At 45.8% G+C, this 17412-nt stretch overlaps 3 protein-coding genes, 1 long non-coding RNA gene and 2 other non-coding genes across 12 annotated transcripts in view; 5 read left to right on the top strand and 1 right to left on the bottom strand.

Moving 5' to 3' along the window:
* LOC132449982 (NACHT, LRR and PYD domains-containing protein 12-like) overlaps positions 1 to 17412 on the bottom strand; it is a 182311-nt gene that overhangs the window by 147068 nt on the left and 17831 nt on the right. The window lies entirely within an intron of this gene.
* LOC132450458 (U1 spliceosomal RNA) lies at positions 2329 to 2493 on the top strand. Its single transcript, XR_009523843.1, has one exon. It is a non-coding gene; the product is annotated as a U1 spliceosomal RNA (small nuclear RNA).
* On the top strand, positions 2348 to 6469 carry LOC132449858 (uncharacterized). The gene is made up of 2 exons (XR_009523687.1): positions 2348 to 3966; positions 4651 to 6469. It is a non-coding gene; the product is annotated as an uncharacterized LOC132449858 (long non-coding RNA).
* Positions 6325 to 6515, top strand: LOC132450473 (U2 spliceosomal RNA). The gene has a single exon (XR_009523857.1). It is a non-coding gene; the product is annotated as a U2 spliceosomal RNA (small nuclear RNA).
* The window catches only part of LOC132449986 (uncharacterized), a 4063-nt gene continuing 734 nt past the window's right edge, over positions 14084 to 17412 (top strand). Inside the window, exons 1-5 of the mRNA XM_060041939.1 lie at positions 14084 to 14379; positions 14616 to 14758; positions 15148 to 15248; positions 15333 to 15490; positions 16127 to 16435. Of these exons, the coding sequence (XP_059897922.1) occupies positions 14639 to 14758; positions 15148 to 15248; positions 15333 to 15490; positions 16127 to 16435 (688 nt within the window). The 5' untranslated portion in view covers positions 14084 to 14379; positions 14616 to 14638. The remainder of the gene's footprint in view (positions 14380 to 14615; positions 14759 to 15147; positions 15249 to 15332; positions 15491 to 16126; positions 16436 to 17412) is intronic.
* The window catches only part of LOC132449644 (stonustoxin subunit beta-like), a 148839-nt gene continuing 147920 nt past the window's right edge, over positions 16494 to 17412 (top strand). The window contains exon 1 of the mRNA XM_060041402.1: positions 16494 to 16787. The gene's annotated coding sequence lies outside the window, so the exon portion shown is untranslated. The remainder of the gene's footprint in view (positions 16788 to 17412) is intronic.

The raw sequence follows: 17412 nt of genomic DNA, 5'->3' as shown, positions 1-17412 counted from the left end.
CTCCCGCTTATACCACGGTCACTTACCAACGGTGACCAAATTAAGACCAAAAAATAAATAAAAGGGTTCACAATCAGTTTACATACCCTTTAGTGGTTGTTCATGTTCAGATAATCTGTGTTTTTGTCATGCATGTTGTTTGTCTTTGTCAGCTTCATGTCTTTGTGATGTTTGTATGTATTTGTCTGCTTCAGTTTTAACAAAAGTTTGCTAAAGAAAACACAAAAGGGAGGAACAGCTGTAACCGAGTATTCTCATTATAGCCTAGTTATATCCTAGTTTTGCATATTTATACATTGCATCCTATTTTCATATTTCATGTGGCATCTGATTTTTATGTAGGCTACAGCATCTGTATTTTAAATGTAGCTTATATCTTCTTTTTACATTTTACCTTTTGCTGAGGTGGGCGCTGTATTAGCCTACTGTATAGGCTGTCTGTATTTGTGTAAGAGTTATTTGTATTGTGTAACCTGCTGGATTATGAAAGTTAGTTTGGGGTAAACAAAGTGTCTGTCTGTCTGTCTGTCTGTCTGTCTGTCTGCCTGGGGGAAAATGCCGTGAAAAATGTACGCACGGTGCGTTCAGGATTAGGACTGATATAATGTCGGCATAGGCCTAATCAATCGGGTTTTAATATTTGAAGCATTCATATCAGTCTATTCTTTTCGTAGGCTACTCTGCTGTTGGCCTTGATGGGGAGATATTTTTTTGCTTCCATGCACAAATAGTTGAATCCAACAACATTCCTGCGTCTCCAGAGCCCATTTAAGCACCGTGTCAGACTCAGTAGACTGTTTACAAGCCTCTGAACGTTGTCAGAGCATGGCTCCCCAGTTCATCAGTGTCTCTCTCTATGGCTCCCTCTCACTCCTTTCCACTGTGTATTTATATCGATTGAACAAGAGAGGATGTTACGATAACTCCGCGAAAATAAAGGCTCCATGGCTGTAATAATTTAAATATAATTAACTTATAAAGCGTGTAACAAGACACCTGATCTGGCTGGCTGACTAAAAAGGCACTGAATTTGGAACTTATAACACAGGAGGTCTGGCTTGCGGACTAAAAAGCATTGCGATCATAAAAGCGTGACCATCTGACAAAAGCACAAATCTGACAATAAATTGATTCGATCCGACAACCTCTTCCCTAGCAAGCGTCTCTATCGATTGGACCACGCGTTAACACAACATTGAAACTGCATTTACTAATATATATATCTATATGAATGACGCTACAACTAACGCCAAATGAGAGGAGATCTGTGTTGAACTGATTTGGTCTGCTTGTCTTGTTCAGCGATTGGGTGCAAACACTTCAAATGCATTGGCTGAGAGAAAAGAAGGGCGGAGATTATTAGCATACTAGATAAACGCGGTATTTTACGGCGTTGTGATGTGCACAAAAGCGCCGTATTTTACGCGCGGTTTGATGTTCAAAACGGCGCTTTTTACGTGCGCTCTTGAAAGGCTCAATTGCGGCGGAAAAAGCGGCGCTTTTTTGCGCATTACGGCGTCTTTTACAGCGTTTTTCTACATTTTACGGCATTTTTTACGGCGTAATGAAGGTGATACGCGTCTAAATGATGCCGTTTTCTGGCGGGGATGGCTTGCCATATCATCTCGGGCTGTTCCGCGATATGGGTTCACAATTGGCAAATTTTTACAAAAAGAAGACCCTACCCAGTTCCAAGATCACTTTTATTATGGCTATGTAATTAATCACACTCGTTCTCAGTCATCATGCAGTTCTATTATTACAATTATTAGTAGGCTACTGTAGTTATAAGACAATCTATTTTGCCCGGGATGACTTAAAACCTTTGTCATATGATTTGTTCTCTACCATGAGCTCGGGAGATATTTATGAACGGCACACTCACACGTATCACTGAAATGACTTTAATTCTTAAACGTTTTGATGTTGTACGAAGCAAACATCACATCATCACAGGAAACTCTTTCTTTCATCATAATTTCATTCACCACTGGGTGTCCCTAGCGTACTCATTTGAAGCTTCGAGGTCGAACCACTTTGATGGTTCACCTGGCTGCGAGGCTTTGACGTTTCATGAGGCATCATCTCGCCACCACTATTCTGTTGTTTAAGAAAGAAAAAAGGATTCTTTCTGTGGCGTGTCGATAACTCGGATCTCCAGGTTTCCTTTCGTTATGCTTCCATCACGCTGATTTCAGATTCGCCTGTCATCGTTTGACCGGTGGTCTACAGTGTTTATTAAAGTCTAGACATCTCCGAATGCTTTGCAACCATTCTCCTGGGGAACACGCGTGGGCATCGTTCAGCCCACCTGAACGTGTACAACTCATACTTACCTGGCAAGGGAGATACCATGATCAAATAGGTGGTTCACCCATAGCGAGGCTCAGCCATTGCACTGAGGCTGTTGCTGACCCGTGCAAATTCCCCAAATGTGGGAATCTCGATTGCATAATTTCTGGTAGTGGGGGACTGCGTTCGCGCTCTCCCCTGGTCGTGTTGTTCTAAAGAAATAATAGCTATGAATGATACCACCCTGAGCACGCCCGATCTCGTCTGATCTCGGAGGCTAAGCAGGGTCCGGCCTGGTTAGTACTTGGATGGGTGACCGCCTGGGAATGGCTCATGACCCCCCAAAGTCCCTATCCCTCAACCCTGGGATCGATCCAAAAGGATCGAGGATCAAAACGGACGGCTCCATCTGGTGGCCACTGGTGGGTGGTTTTATTTTCAGAAATGTCATGTGCAAGGCCTAGATTATCAAAATCCACTAGTCTGCTGGATGTTTTGTTTATTATTTTCATACTTTGAGTGGATGTAGCTGATGAGATTCATACAATCAAGTGGAAAAGTGTTAAATTGTTACATTTTTGGGCTGAATTAAGAAAAATAATAAGAATGTATTCAGTGCACTCTCACTTTTTCTGGAAGACATCAGAGCCATTCACAGAACTCATTGTTTTGACCACACAGGGAGTGCAGCCATCACAGTGGGGGTGTATTCACACCGCTGGTTGCGGGAGTGAAGACACAAGGACTTCTAATTGCTTTGGTGTGTTTTTTCTTTCCAATACCCCACCCCTTCTGAAACCCAAGCACACTGAGACTCCAAAATACTTTTACAACTTTTATTTTTCAACCAGAATGTGTTTCATTGAAAAGGCAATCCATATAAACACAAATAAACAAGATCATTTTAGTTAAAAGCTCGCCCACCACGACTAGGTACAGATCTACAGGCGAGAACACGAGAGCATGAGACGAGAGACAAACATGTACTACCATTTGCAAACATTTAGTTAAACATGGAGCTGACAGACATACACACATAACAAGGACAGGCACATATTAATAATAATAAAAAACACTCAACAATTAAAGAACACACACACACACACACACACACTTGTACTTAAGATACAAATCAACAATTGGCTTGTACAGGCTAAAGTGCAATAATGAACATGATTATCCATAGACTCAGGTGACCAATCAACAAATAAAGGCTCAAGCTGTTCCTCCCTTTTGTGTTTTCTTTAGCAAACTTTTGTTAAAACTGAAGCAGACAAATACATACAAACATCACAAAGACATGAAGCTGACAAAGACAAACAACATGCATGACAAAAACACCGATTATCTGAACATGAACAACCACTAAAGGGTATGTAAACTGATTGTGTTAGATTGGAACTGATTATGGTTTAAAAGATTGGCCTCGATATTGAACATAGAGCAGAATGGATACTACAAAGTTAATTTTAACAGCAATATAAATAATAATAAATAAAAAACGAACAAAAGAACTTCAAGTAAAACTGCAAAGTGCCTTTTTTTTTAACGATATAAATAAATAGATAGTGCTTGATAGTGTTTAAAAAACACACACAAAGACAAAGACAAACACACACAAACAAGCCTCTTTCTCTCTCTTACAGATGGCACAGGAACAGTGGCATCACAGAGGTAAGTTATTCACACACATATACACACACGCATTTCCAGGTATTTACACAGTCCTCCTTTCCAACTCCGCATCCACGACACTCTTAAAGTGTTCAAAGTTGTCTTACACCACATTGTAAAAGCCAGGGGTAGTGGACATCCTAGTGGATGGACAGTAGGAAAACATTTTCTGCATGCTTCCAGCCACTTTGTCCTTGGAAGGGGTGTACCTCTTCCGCTGTCCACCACAGTCTGGCACGTGGCGAGCCCCACATGGCCTTGAGGACTTGTTATGCATGAATGTCTTCACTGTTGGTGCAGGAGGGACAAAGCTCTGGCTGCAGGATGGCCCACGAAACAGGACGGAGGGGGCCTGTGGCTGTGCGGGGAGGACCAGCAGTATGGGTGCTGCCGACACAGGGGATGGGCCGTAGGTCAACGCAGCAGGTGGCCTCGGCTGGAGGTGGGTGGACGCAGGAGGCCTCGGCAGAATGGGGGTGGGCGCAGCAGGCTTCAGCCGGGTGGAGGACGACAAACCCAGTGGGCTGAACGGGCCGGTTCGCGGGAGTCCCAGGCTCATCAACAAATAATCTGGAAATATAAAATACACATGTGATCAGTATTGATATGACGTGTGTGTGCTATTTGCTTTCCACAGCCAACAGGTGAAACAAAGTGCTTATGACAACTTACGTCTCTTTCCAGCCTCGTGATGGATGTGCCGGTACTGGACCTGAGGCCGGTCTGGCGGAGCAGTCGCTCCTTCTGCCACTTCAGCAGCTCGTTCTGCTCTCCCTGCTGGCAGTACTGGAACAGCAGCCACACCAGCCAGCCGACATCATTCTCCACAAGCCACCTGAAGGTCTGACCGGCGTACTTCCCGAACGTGATGACCAGCTGACCTTTCCAAAGGTCTCTGCTGTCTTGAAATCCAGCCATTTAGGGTCAACAACAGTGCTGCTGCGGGCCTCTGCCACAGACCTTGCTGCCTCTGTACAGTACAGCCTGGCCTCTCTTTGCCGGTACAAAATTATGTTGGGGTACTGGTGTAGCTGTTGATGGCTGACCAGCGATGGTTTAGTGGCCAAGCTCTTCCCGCAGACGTCACAGATAAAGGTCTCCCTGGCGATGGCATGGATCTTCAGATGCTTGCCAGGTTGGACTTTTCACCGAATGTCTTGTCGCACACGGTGCACTGATGTGTAGGCATGTTCCATCTGGTACAGTAAAACATGAATAAATGAGTAAAACTAAAAGCAGATCATTTAGATTGACAATATGTAGCCCTTTATTATACAGAAATCTGCTGTTGGTGTATTAGCCTAGGACAACAAGCTCGCCAGATTGTCAAGAGATTAACACGGTCGCCAAATTGCTTCAGGTTACAATTACTCTCGCATCAGCTGTTGTCTAAACAGTCACATTTACCCATATTAACACATATCCACATCAAATTGACCAAGAAAACGTTGATTGTCGCCGAAAAGCAACAAGTTTGCAGGTATGCGACGTAGCCCTTACTATTGTAAACAGTGTCGTTAGCCGCGCCTAGCTATCGTCACAAAACACACATTAATCAGCTTATTATTTCAACGACCCTTGGGTGAATATAGTAATGCCATACACCGTTGGAAAGCTTAGATTGCCACGATTAAAACGAGACTTCCCACGGGTAATATGGTTGCTCACCGACAGGCGTTAGGTTGACTAAAGTCTACCCAGCAGCTAAAAACGTACCCACTACTTCTTCCCTTTATACACAACGACCGCGTTATGACACGGTCGAAATCTTTTCTCTTTCTACAAAATCGAAACAGCTTAATATAAACCGTAAAAAAAAATTCTAATTATTAACTAGCAAACGATGCAGGGGATAACATTTACCTGAGTGAATCCTCCGTCGACAGCTTCACCGGGGAATACCACGTGCTGTAAGCTATTTTCTTTTTCAACTCGAGCTCATTGGCTGCAATAGAGTTCCGGGTGTTATAGATATATATTTATTTGTCATTGGACAGAAGTACAACGACATTCAGTGCACTCACGTACTGGTCTCATTTAAAAAGGTAACATAATAAATAATAAATAAAGAAAGAAAATACATTCAACATTTCGTTCACTCACTGCTTCACCTGTAGTCTCATAGAAGCCTCCACTGCTCCAAACTCTATTTGTGAAACATGCAGACGGCCTAGTGAGACTGCCAGCAGGCAGCAGCAAAGAGATGTAGCGACCTCGGTTTATTTCTCCAGCTTTCACAGACACACAAACACGCACACAGATTGCTTGGTCTTTTTTTTGTTTCGTCGTTGTCTGTTAAACCGCCAAGTGGAGCGACGTGTCTGGGAACCTCGCCTCTTGGTCTGAGCATGTGGGAGCATCGCTTCTCGGCCTTTTGGCTAAGATCAAGTGTAGTATCTGTTCTTATCAGTTTAATATCTGATACGTCCCCTACCCGGGGACCATATATTAAATTGATTTTTGGAACTGGGAGATGGAAAAGGGGCTTGCTCCGTCCACTCCACCCATCGACCTGGTATTGCAGTACCTCCAGGACCGACGCACCCCTCTCTCACTGTGAAAAACTAAACTCCTCCTGAGAGTACACCCGTCCGCCTGTAGACAATAAAGTGTCATTTACAATTCATAAACGCACTGTTTACAATTATTCCAACGATATTCTGTTGTAGTGATGTTATGGTTTGCATCGAGGCATCGGGGCGTGTCGAGTACCTCGGCTCCTCCCCCAGCGAAGCTCCGTATCGAGTAGGATTCACATAGGCGAAATGACGTAGCGCGTGACGTTCGAGGCTTCATCTCGGGCTGTTCCGCGATATGGGTTCACAATTGGCACATTTTTACAAAAAGAAGACCCTACCCAGTTCCAAGATCACTTTTATGGCTATGTAATTAATCACACTCGTTCTCAGACATCATGCAGTTCTATTATTACAATTATTAGTAGGCTACTGTAGTTATAAGACAATCTATTTTGCCCGGGATGACTTAAAACCTTTGTCAAATGATTTGTCCTCTACCATGAGCTCGGGAGATATTTATGAACGGCACACTCACACGTATCACTGAAATGACTTTAATTCTTAAACGTTTTGATGTTGTACGAAGCAAACATCACATCATCACAGGAAACTCTTTCTTTCATCATAATTTCATTCACCACTGGGTGTCCCTAGCGTACTCATTTGAAGCTTCGAGGTCGAACCACTTTGATGGTTCACCTGGCTGCGAGGCTTTGACGTTTCATGAGGCATCATCTCGCCACCACTATTCTGTTGTTTAAGAAAGAAAAAAGGATTCTTTCTGTGGCGTGTCGATAACTCGGATCTCCAGGTTTCCTTTCGTTATGCTTCTGTTGGGAAAAACGGTCTGTCTAGTTACTGGACCAGATGAAATGAGACGGAGAGGTAATAAAGTCTATCGGCACGAGGACCTTGGATTTATTAAGTAAAGTGGCAACGGTTATACAGAGTCATAAAGCGTGAGAAATCGAATATGTCTAAGTCCCTAATCAGCGCTGATGGTTCGTCTGGAGCTTCGCCTCCGTGGAAGGTCTGCTTCAGAAGAAGGTGAAGAGTCCCTGTGTGATGCAGTCTTATGCTGTATCCTCCTCTCGATGAGGTGTGTGCGTTTGAGGTGTGTGCGGTTCTGTGTGTTTTGGCTCCCAGGCCCTGAGAGAGCTTCGTAACGGGGAGAGTTCCTCGTGTCTCCGGTGTGATAAATTAAAACGGGGAGTGCCCCCCTGAAATGTCTCGTGTGTGATCATTTAATGTGGCTCTCAGGCCCCTGGTGTGGGCAGAGGTATCTCTTGGTTCCTCCTAACGGGGAAGAGCTCTCAAAATGTCTCCTGTGTGATAAATTAATGTGGCTCTCCCGTTCTGGAGATGATACTGGTGCATTGTCTGAGTGTCCACCATCTGCCTGCCTGGGAGATGGGGCCTTCAGCTCCGGCCTTGACCTGACTATATATTATCATGTTTGTGTTATGTGTTCGTTGGGTTTAGAGCAAGAGTCTACTATATATTAATGTGCCTGCCATGTGATGTGCTCATCAGGTTATTTTTCCCAACATATCCCCCTCAAGTCGTCGCAAGACGACTTTTACTCATTTGGGGTACGAGGGATAGGACTCCAGCACGGGACTACCATTATAACACCATTAGAAATAACAGAAAGAAGGCAAAATGATCATAAAAACAAACAACCATGAGCATGGGACTAAAACAACTCGCTGGACCGGGTGTATGGGGAACCACGTGGGAGAAACGCTACCCATGCTTCAGACATGGGTATGCCATACACACCCCACCTAGGGGGTGGCATCCACCCCGGCCTTACATCGCGAGCAGACAATACCAACAATACTGGCAGCAGATGATACACAACAAAACCAACACCAAACCATAACAACAACAACAAAATGCAACAACAAAACTACCAGTAAACAATAACGATATAAACAAAAATGCAACAATCACACAAACACTACACAATAACAATCACAGGAAAGAAATGCAACCCTGAAACGTGTCCCTAAATAATAATAATAATATCAGAAAGATATGAGGTAAACAACGAATGGCAATCCCCCTCAACCCATCCCTAGATGACCACACACTAAGGATGTGAGGAGGAGTTAACTGGTCGTGTAACAATAAGCAATCACACGCATGGGGTATTCAGGGTAGGCCCGGGGCACGGGAACAACTGAAACCACGGAATAGTCCTGAGCGTCATCACGGGCAGGTGGTCGCAAGGCGCCACCTGAGCATTAGACCCTTTTATTCAACTGCGCTCAGGACCTCATCTGATAAACGGGCAATCAAGGCCCCTGGAATCTCACCCGTGTGTATCCCCGAGCTCCATCTAGTGGGACAGCGATATAAACAACAACATTTGCGTTCCCGGCGTCGGTTGCGTAGACGCGGGCATAGATATGGGAGCGGCTAAAAACAGTGAAGCGTACAGAAGCGAATACAGCCAGGGGCGCCCTCAAGCCGTAAGGGAACGGGCCGCAGCCCCTGGTACCGGAACGCAGATCCCTGGTCCGGGCGACGTGGGTGCATCAGGTGGGAGGGGGGTGGTGCCGTTGGCGGGGACGGGAATGGGGCAGCCCACCATGTTCTCCAGCCGGATCAGGTCGGGCCCCTCTGGCGGTCCCGCGTCCAAACTCTCCGGTGTATACTCGATCCCCAGGTAAGCTTGGATGGCACCTGCTGCACCTGTAGCGCCCATCGCTCATTGGGCTCTCCATCCATCCTGTGAAGGGGTCATTAATGCCGGAGCTCTCTGCCAAATCTAATCTGAGGGACTAACCCTGCCAGCACCCTGGCCACCGACCCATCCGGTGCGAAATCTGATTGGATCATCCTTGGGTGGTTGGTCAGCTCCGGGCGTGTCTGCATCTGGCTCCTCCTCTGGCCCTGGAACTTCGTGTTTCTCTTGCTGGAATTACAAACTTATGTACAACAGTTAGATGTTCAAACATATTTTCCTTAATTCTATTTCTAATTACTCTAATGGAAGTCCCTTTTGGGACCCTTGAATGTTAGGTGAATGCATGGGTCGACCCTTAAGCATTTCATGCGGGGTTAGATGCGTCGTTCTGTTAGTTTTCATGCGATAACTCATTAGTGTCAGTCGTAGTGCATTAGTTCAATTTAGTGATTTAGTGCACAAATGTTGTTAATTTTTTGTCTTGAGCGTCCCATTCACTCTTTCCACCATACCTTGTGGTTGAGGATTGGGGCGTAATCTAGTCTTTATTTGACATGCAAATGTTGAATCACATGTTTGAGTGTTCTCTGAATAAACGCTCCGTCTGAGCTTATTTCTGACGGAATTCCAAACCTAGTCATGACTTCTCTAGTCCGAAACTTGATTTCTGTAGCCGCACTTGGGTCTTTTGATGGGACTGCTTCCACCCATCTGTTGAACACTGTGTTTCACACTCATTTAGCTGGATGTCAATCATTGTTTGCAAGTATGGTGAAGAAAAACCTTGTTTTCTAATTATTATTATTATTATTATTATATTATTTTTTTTAGATATATATATATATATATATTTTTTTTTTATTCTCCTCAATACCTCCCCCCTTGGGCAATGGTCAAAACCATGCACATTAAATGATAAGCAAATCTAAGAACGCCGTTGGTGCAACCAACGTCGAAACGTCTAACCTTAACCATCAGCAAACTAAAACCAATCTTTTGGGAAGGGAAATCGAAACCAGTATGTCAAAAACCAAAGCCCAATATGGGTGGGTTTACCATCAGCCGCCGGAGACCACGCTGTTCCAAAGTCATGCACTAAACCGAAAAACGTACATGCGTTAGTGGCCTTCTATACCACAAAGGTAAAATAAAATAAAACGCGACATGCCCCGTTCCAAGACCACCTCTGCTGCCAGAGCTGACATATCTGACTCCTGTTCCTCCTCCACCCTACACCCCACCCGGCACTTCCTATGATTGTTGCAGCTCGTGACTTCATGATCAAGTAAGCCAGTGTCCACAGCGACTCTGCCAAGTAATCGTGACTGTGCCTGCCTTAGGTCGTCCCGGGTGTCAAGGTGGGATCTTACCCGTCGTTGGCTAACCAGCCTTCCATACTGGCTCGCTGCAGGATGCCATACCTGGGATACAATCAATCCCCACCTATATGGTGGTATAGATCGCAAAGTGGAGGGATGGAGACAGTCTTCAGCCCCATCTGTTCTATGCAGCCAAGTGTGTGCGTATTGGATACACATCAGGGAAACTATAAAACAAAAGGTAATTTATCAGAGTTAAAATTATTGCAGCAGCAGTAGTGGCATTTGAAAGGTAAACCCACTACTTCCGAATCCAAATTGACAACATAGCATGTAGGACCCCTTCCCAGCAGATGTGGCTTCAATCCACCTGTCATCCTTGACCAAAGAGATACACCCCATATTTTAATAGGTGTAGTCCTACTTGTACAGTTTATCAAGATTACTTTATTTTATTTTATTATTATTCTCCTTCTTTATCATATCCATATTTATTCAATTATTCTTTCCTGTGTGAAAATAATATGAATCACTTAGTTAATAGCAACACCTTCTTTAGTCCAATTGCATTAGATTATCATCACTGTTGTCCTATTAAAGTATCAACGTTATTGTCCTTATAACCTCCTCATGAACTTTGATGTTCTTCATCCTGAATGGTAACTGTGTCAGGATGTTCATCATCCTGAATAAAAATTAAAACTAAAACTAAACTTAAAGAAAAACAAATTAGCCATAATGTGAATATCCGCTGCGTGTCTCCCTGTGACTCTCTCCCTCCTTCGGGAGAACACGCTCTCTCTCCCTCCTCAGTACGGGGTGCTGTTTGGTGCAAGACAACAGATAAGGGTGGAATGTGGCTTCTCTCTCTCTCTGCGTGTCTCCCTCCCACGTTGGGTGCGGCCATAACGCCTTGAAAGCGAGCGTGCTCTGGGGGCTGGGTGTGAGAGAAACCATGGGTAGTTCCTTTTCTCGGCCAGCAGAGGGGTTGTTCAGGTGAAACCTATGGACAGAGACCACAAGGAACTTCAAACATGGCAGACAGGGAACTACAAATTTATCAAAGCCTGAAAACTCAACAGAGCTCTACCTGCATTCCTTGGATATGTGGTATTTTATGGCGTATGGCCACCACACGCTTTCAGTTGAACGCACTCTATTTCCTTTCTCTGTACTGTGTGTTAGTGTGTCTCTCTGTACTGCCTGAATGGTGTAGCTCGACAAATGGGGGGGAAATGTGTTCTCTCTCTCTCACCCTTCCTCGCTCCCCTTAGGGTCAAGCAGCAGCTAGGACCGTTAACAGATAAGCCTGGAATGCAACATCCTCAACTCTCCATCATGGAACAAGGCCTAATAACTATCTCTCACACACAAAAGGATCCTTCTGTCCCTTCATTCACAAATAACTTTTCACTTTATTATATATAACTTAATACTGCTCCCCCTTTCCAAATTTCTATATACACAAAACTAGAAGCTGACCACCGAAATTGGTACAGGCCTCGTCAGGCCGAACCAAAACACCCTCACAGGTTCTAACTTCCATACAATTTTAGGGAGGGGAACTACAACATGAGGTGGAGTAGAGGACTTCAAATATGGTGGACGGGGACCTCAAATGGGAGGACTACACATATGGGAAAGGGGATTACACTCTGGGCCTGAAAACCATACAGAGTCCTTTCTCGTGGTCCTGAAACAACTGTTCATTGTTAGAAAAACACGCACTCTATCGCTACCTCCAACTGTCTAGAGGGAAAATGGTCCCTCTCGATCGTTCTCCGACTTTAGCTCTCCTTGCTATCTCTCCTTGCTATCTCTCTCGCTCCCTCTCACACAAACACACACACACACACCTAAACAGACCTTTCTCATTCTGTCTCCTCCAAACGCACACACAGAAACATCACCTCTTGCTTACACGCGCACAGAGACGCACACAGCTTTTCTTACTCTGTCTCCTCTAAACGCACACACAGAAACATCACCTCTTGCGTACACGCGCACAGAGACGCACACAGCCTTTCTCACTCTGTCTCCTCTAAACGCACACAAAGAGACATATCAACAGACTTTTCTCATTCTGTCTCCCGCAGACGCACACAGAAACATATCAACAGACCTCTCATTCTGTGTCCCGCGCCCACAATCATCAGACACGGCAAAATAGCGTTGAGCACAACAAAGCAAGCAAGCGCTGCACACATAGCGTTGAGCATAACAAAGCAAGCAAACGCTGCACACACACACCCGGGTTATCATTGAATGATTTATTTCTATATTTAGCCGGCCCACAGATACGCTCGTTCTCTTTTTTTTCTCTCTCTGGGCCTCTCACACACACACACACACACTGTCTCTCTGTGTGTCACTCGTGCCCCAGGCATACGGTTCCCTCTGCAAAGGGACTCTAACCTTCTTACCACATAGAATTATTTAATACACATTTATTACTTGGCCATCGGTAGTCTTGTATCACTATGACCGATTCTTATAGGCCCTAGTTTTCTTCTCATTCCCTCTGGATTCCACCCGCGGTCCAGGCATCCCTCCGGGTCCACTCTTGGCCCAGGCATTTATCACTAGGCCATCGGTAGTCTTGTATCACTATGACCGATTATTATAGGCCCTATGGTCTCGAGGGTATTCTTTCACCATGCAACGAGCCGATATTCGATGTGTCACGCGTTCAGGGTCAATCGGATTTAGGGGGAAATACTGGGATGCAGTCCTATTCGTCCCCACGAGATGTCCCGTAGCGAACCGCTCTCACAGTCTCTCGTTTCCCAGTTGCGTGTTCAATTCAGAAAAAATCACGTCGTGGGTCACCAAATTGTTGGGAAAAACGGTCTGTCTAGCTACTGGACCAGATAAAATGAGACGGAGAGGTAATAAAGTCTATCGGCACGAGGACCTTGGATTTATTAAGTAAAGTGGCAACGGTTATACAGAGTCATAATGCGTGAGAGATCGAATATGTCTAAGTCCCTAATCAGCGCTGATGGTTCGTCTGGAGCTTCGCCTCCGTGGAAGGTCTGCTTCAGAAGAAGGTGAAGAGTCCCTGTGTGATGCAGTCTTATGCTGTATCCTCCTCTCGATGAGGTGTGTGCGTTTGAGGTGTGTGCGGTTCTGTGTGTTTTGGCTCCCAGGCCCTGAGAGAGCTTCGTAACGGGGAGAGTTCCTCGTGTCTCCGGTGTGATAAATTAAAACGGGGAGTGCCCCCCCTGAAATGTCTCGTGTGTGATAATTTAATGTGGCTCTCAGGCCCCTGGTGTGGGCAGAGGTATCTCTTGGTTCCTCCTAACGGGGAAGAGCTCTCAAAATGTCTCCTGTGTGATAAATTAATGTGGCTCTCCCGTTCTGGAGATGATACTGGTGCATTGTCTGAGTGTCCACCATCTGCCTGGGAAATGGGGCCTTCGGCTCTGGCCTTGACCTGACTATATTATCATGTTTGTGTTATGTGTTCGTTGGGTTTAGAGCAAGAGTCGACTATATATTAATGTGCCTGCCATGTGATGTGCTCATCAGGTTATTTTTCCCAACAATTACAACTAGAGGCTGAGCGTGCAATGCGCGCGCTCAACCTGTAATAATAGCAATGATAATGATCGTTATTGTAGTTGTTAGAATTTGTGTTAGGCCTACTAATATGAATAATTGTAACAATAGCAACGATAATGATATTGATAACTGTAGTTATTGCTATTTTAATTAGTATTAATATTATGGACTTTGTGTTTGGTTGGCTGTGGGTCCTGTGATGTTTAGAGACGATGTCGTTCTGTTTTAGAGCTCATATCTTCTGTATTCCTCTGTCCTGTCCTAGACTCACCGTCACCCTGGAAAGAGGGGAGAGAGCACTTACTGGATGAACTCGGTGAGGGTTTTATCAAAGTTATTAAATCAATCGCGTCATTAACATTCATTTCAAAAACACCCTCTGCTTCTGTGATTCATATTGTGGTCTACTAAGGTCAGGTTTCTATTGTCGTCTATTGAGGTCATGCTTCTATGTGGTCTGTTAAGGTCAGGTCTCAGGGTTGTGTGTCCGTAACGAAGACCGTAAGATAAGCAGTTCTCTGTTTGTTCAGGATGTTCTTTTACATTCAACAGATGAATTGACACTTCAGGGCTGGATGCTTCACGACAAGAGTCTCTACCGTGTTTCTACTACTAAGAAGGGCTGGAGGGCCAGTAGAGAAGACTATCAGAAGAGAAAGGCAGACCTGGTGGTCATCAACAGCAGAGAAGAACTGGTGCGTGTGTGTGTGTGTGTGTGTGTGTGTGTGTGTGTGTGTGTGTGTGTGTGTGTGTGTGTGTGTGTGTGTGAGCGTGCGTGTGGGAGAGACCAATTGTTTTTGTGAGTGAGTGAGTGATTAAGAAAGAGAGAGAGATGGAGAGAGATGGAGAGAGATGGAGAGAGAGAAAGCAACATTGTGTGAGAGAGAGAGAGATTGTGTGTGTGTGTGTGTGGTGTGTGTGTGTGTGTCTGCGTGTGTGTGTATGTGTGTGTGTGTGTGTGGTGTGTGTGTCTGTGTCTGTGTGTGTGTGTGTGTGTGTGTTTGTGTCTGTGTGTGTGTGTGTGCGTGTGTGTGTGTGTTCATCTGTGTTGCATAACAACAGATGCTATTACCTTTGGAAACAGGCGTTTGTCAGCAGATTGATGGATACTTCCTGGATTGGACTGAGTGATCGAGAGAAAGAGGGGACCCACAAGTGGGTGGATGGTACCCCCGTGACCTCAAGGTAAGGCTGAAGACTCTGTTCAGCAGCATCTCTTCTCTGAGAGTGACAGACTGACCTCCACTGTCTCCTCCTCGTGGTTCTCAGTTGGAGACACGTTAAACCACGCGATGACGGCGGAGCAAGAGACTGTGTCGTAGCAGGGGAGGACGGCTGGTCTGAAGAACCGTGTAACAGACTGCACCACTGGATCTGTGAGAAGGTCCTAGACCTGGATCATCTGGAGGCTGAGCGGAACAAAGAGGGTCTGTAGACTTTGTTTGTGTTCATGAGTGGAGAACGGTTCCTCCTTTCTGTTCTCTGTGCCGTAGATACAGTAAATACACTCTTTAAGAGTTGAAAGGTTGTTGGATGTGTTTAGGTCTACTAAGGTAAGGTTTATATTGTGGTCTACTAAGGTCTGGTTTATATTGTGGTCTACCAAGGTCAGGTTTCTATTGTGGTCTACTGAGGTCAGGTTTCTATTGTGGTCTACTGAGGTCAGGTTTCTATTGTGGTCTACTGAGGTCAGGTTTCTATTGTGGTCTACTGAGGTCAGGTTTCTATTGTGGTCTCCTAAGGTCAGGTCACAAGGTTCAACCCTTTCTGGGTTCACCTGCACTAGTTTCTATTGGAGCTGCTGAACGGTTTGGCGTTCTTCTCTTCAAGCTCCGCCCCTGACCCGTTAACCTCTTCGTGGAGTGACTTCCCCTCCCTGGGTAATCTTTGTAGACACTGCTGTGATACTCATCATGTATGAAAAGGCAGGTGAGAATACTGGTTGTCAATCCCCTGGTCGCCCTCTAGTGGACGGGTGTTAGGAGAGAGTGAAGGGAGTGTCTGACGCTGCATCTCTAGATCCGTGTTGTAGACGTTCACTCCTCTCCTCCTGGTTTCTTCAGGTTCAGTGATGCCCACGGAGGAGGAGGAGGCCCCCAGCATCACAGAGTTCCACTCCTCTACCCAAGTGTTGCCCGTGGGCCAAACGGCCCGCTACACCTGCCACGCCGGCGGCACGCCGGAGCCCACAGTAGAGTGGCTCCACAACGGCAGGCCCTTGGAGAGGGACGGCACAGACGATCAATCAGAGGCCTGGGTGGAGAGGGGCTTCCTCTTCGTCAGAGGTGGGAGGTACGGCGTGAACACGGTCTGTTGCATGGCGAGCAACAGCGCTGGCACGGCCAATCACAGCGCTGAGCTTCTTGTCTTTGGTAAGTCCTGGATCCAAGGAGAGATGTTTGTTGTTGATGTAGCAATAGTGTAACTATCATCACATGACCCCCCCCCCCCCCCCCCCCCCCCCCACACATGTCATGTTCAGGAGAACAGTACTGGTGATGAATGAGTGTATTCATAACACTGTTGTTGATGTTTTCATAACATTGTTGTTGATGTTTTCATAATATTGTTGTTGATGTGTTCATAACGTTATTGTTGAGGTGTGTGTATCTATGTATGTGTACATATGTATATGTATGTATGTGTTCATATCTATGTATATGTACACAGAGCGCAGGAGAACAGTACTAGTGATGATGATGATGATGATGAGGATGAAGAGCGGTTCAGCAGCTCATCATGTCTGGTTCTCCCTCAGGGGAGGACAAGGGGTGAGGGGAAGGGGGAGGGGGGGTGACGGGGCTGAGGGGGGGCTGAGGGTGAGGACTAGGGGTGAGGGGGAGGGGGATGGGGGCTGACAGGGCTGAGGGGGAGGACTAGGGGTGAGGGGGAGGGGGGGTGACCGGGCTGAGAGGGGGGTGAGGGGGAGGGGGGAGGGGGTGAAGGGGCTGAGGCAGGAGAGGGAGGGTTGTGACCGGGCAGTGAGGGGAAGGGGGGATGAGAGGGAGGGGGATGAGGGGGGTTGATGAGGGGGAGGGGGCGTATGGGGAGGGGGCTGAGGAGGGGGGGGGGGGGGGCTGATATGGGAGGGGGCTGAAGAAGAAGAGAGAGCGGTCACAAAAAGAAAGAGAATAAAAAGAAGAGCAGCCTGGATCCAAGGAGAGATGTTTGTTGTTGATGTATTCATAATATTGTTGTTGATGTTTTCATAACGTTATTGTTGAGGTGTGTGTATCTATGAATGTGTACATATGTATATGTATGTATGTGTTCATATCTATGTATATGTACACAGAGCGCAGGAGAACAGTACTAGTGATGATGATGATGATGATGAAGAGCGGTTCAG

Source organism: Gadus macrocephalus, chromosome 21 (genome assembly GCF_031168955.1).
Source record: "Gadus macrocephalus chromosome 21, ASM3116895v1".
NCBI classification, from domain to species: domain Eukaryota; kingdom Metazoa; phylum Chordata; class Actinopteri; order Gadiformes; family Gadidae; genus Gadus; species Gadus macrocephalus.
Note: the sequence above shows the minus strand (reverse complement) of the source record. Positions and strands in the feature narration are given on the sequence as shown.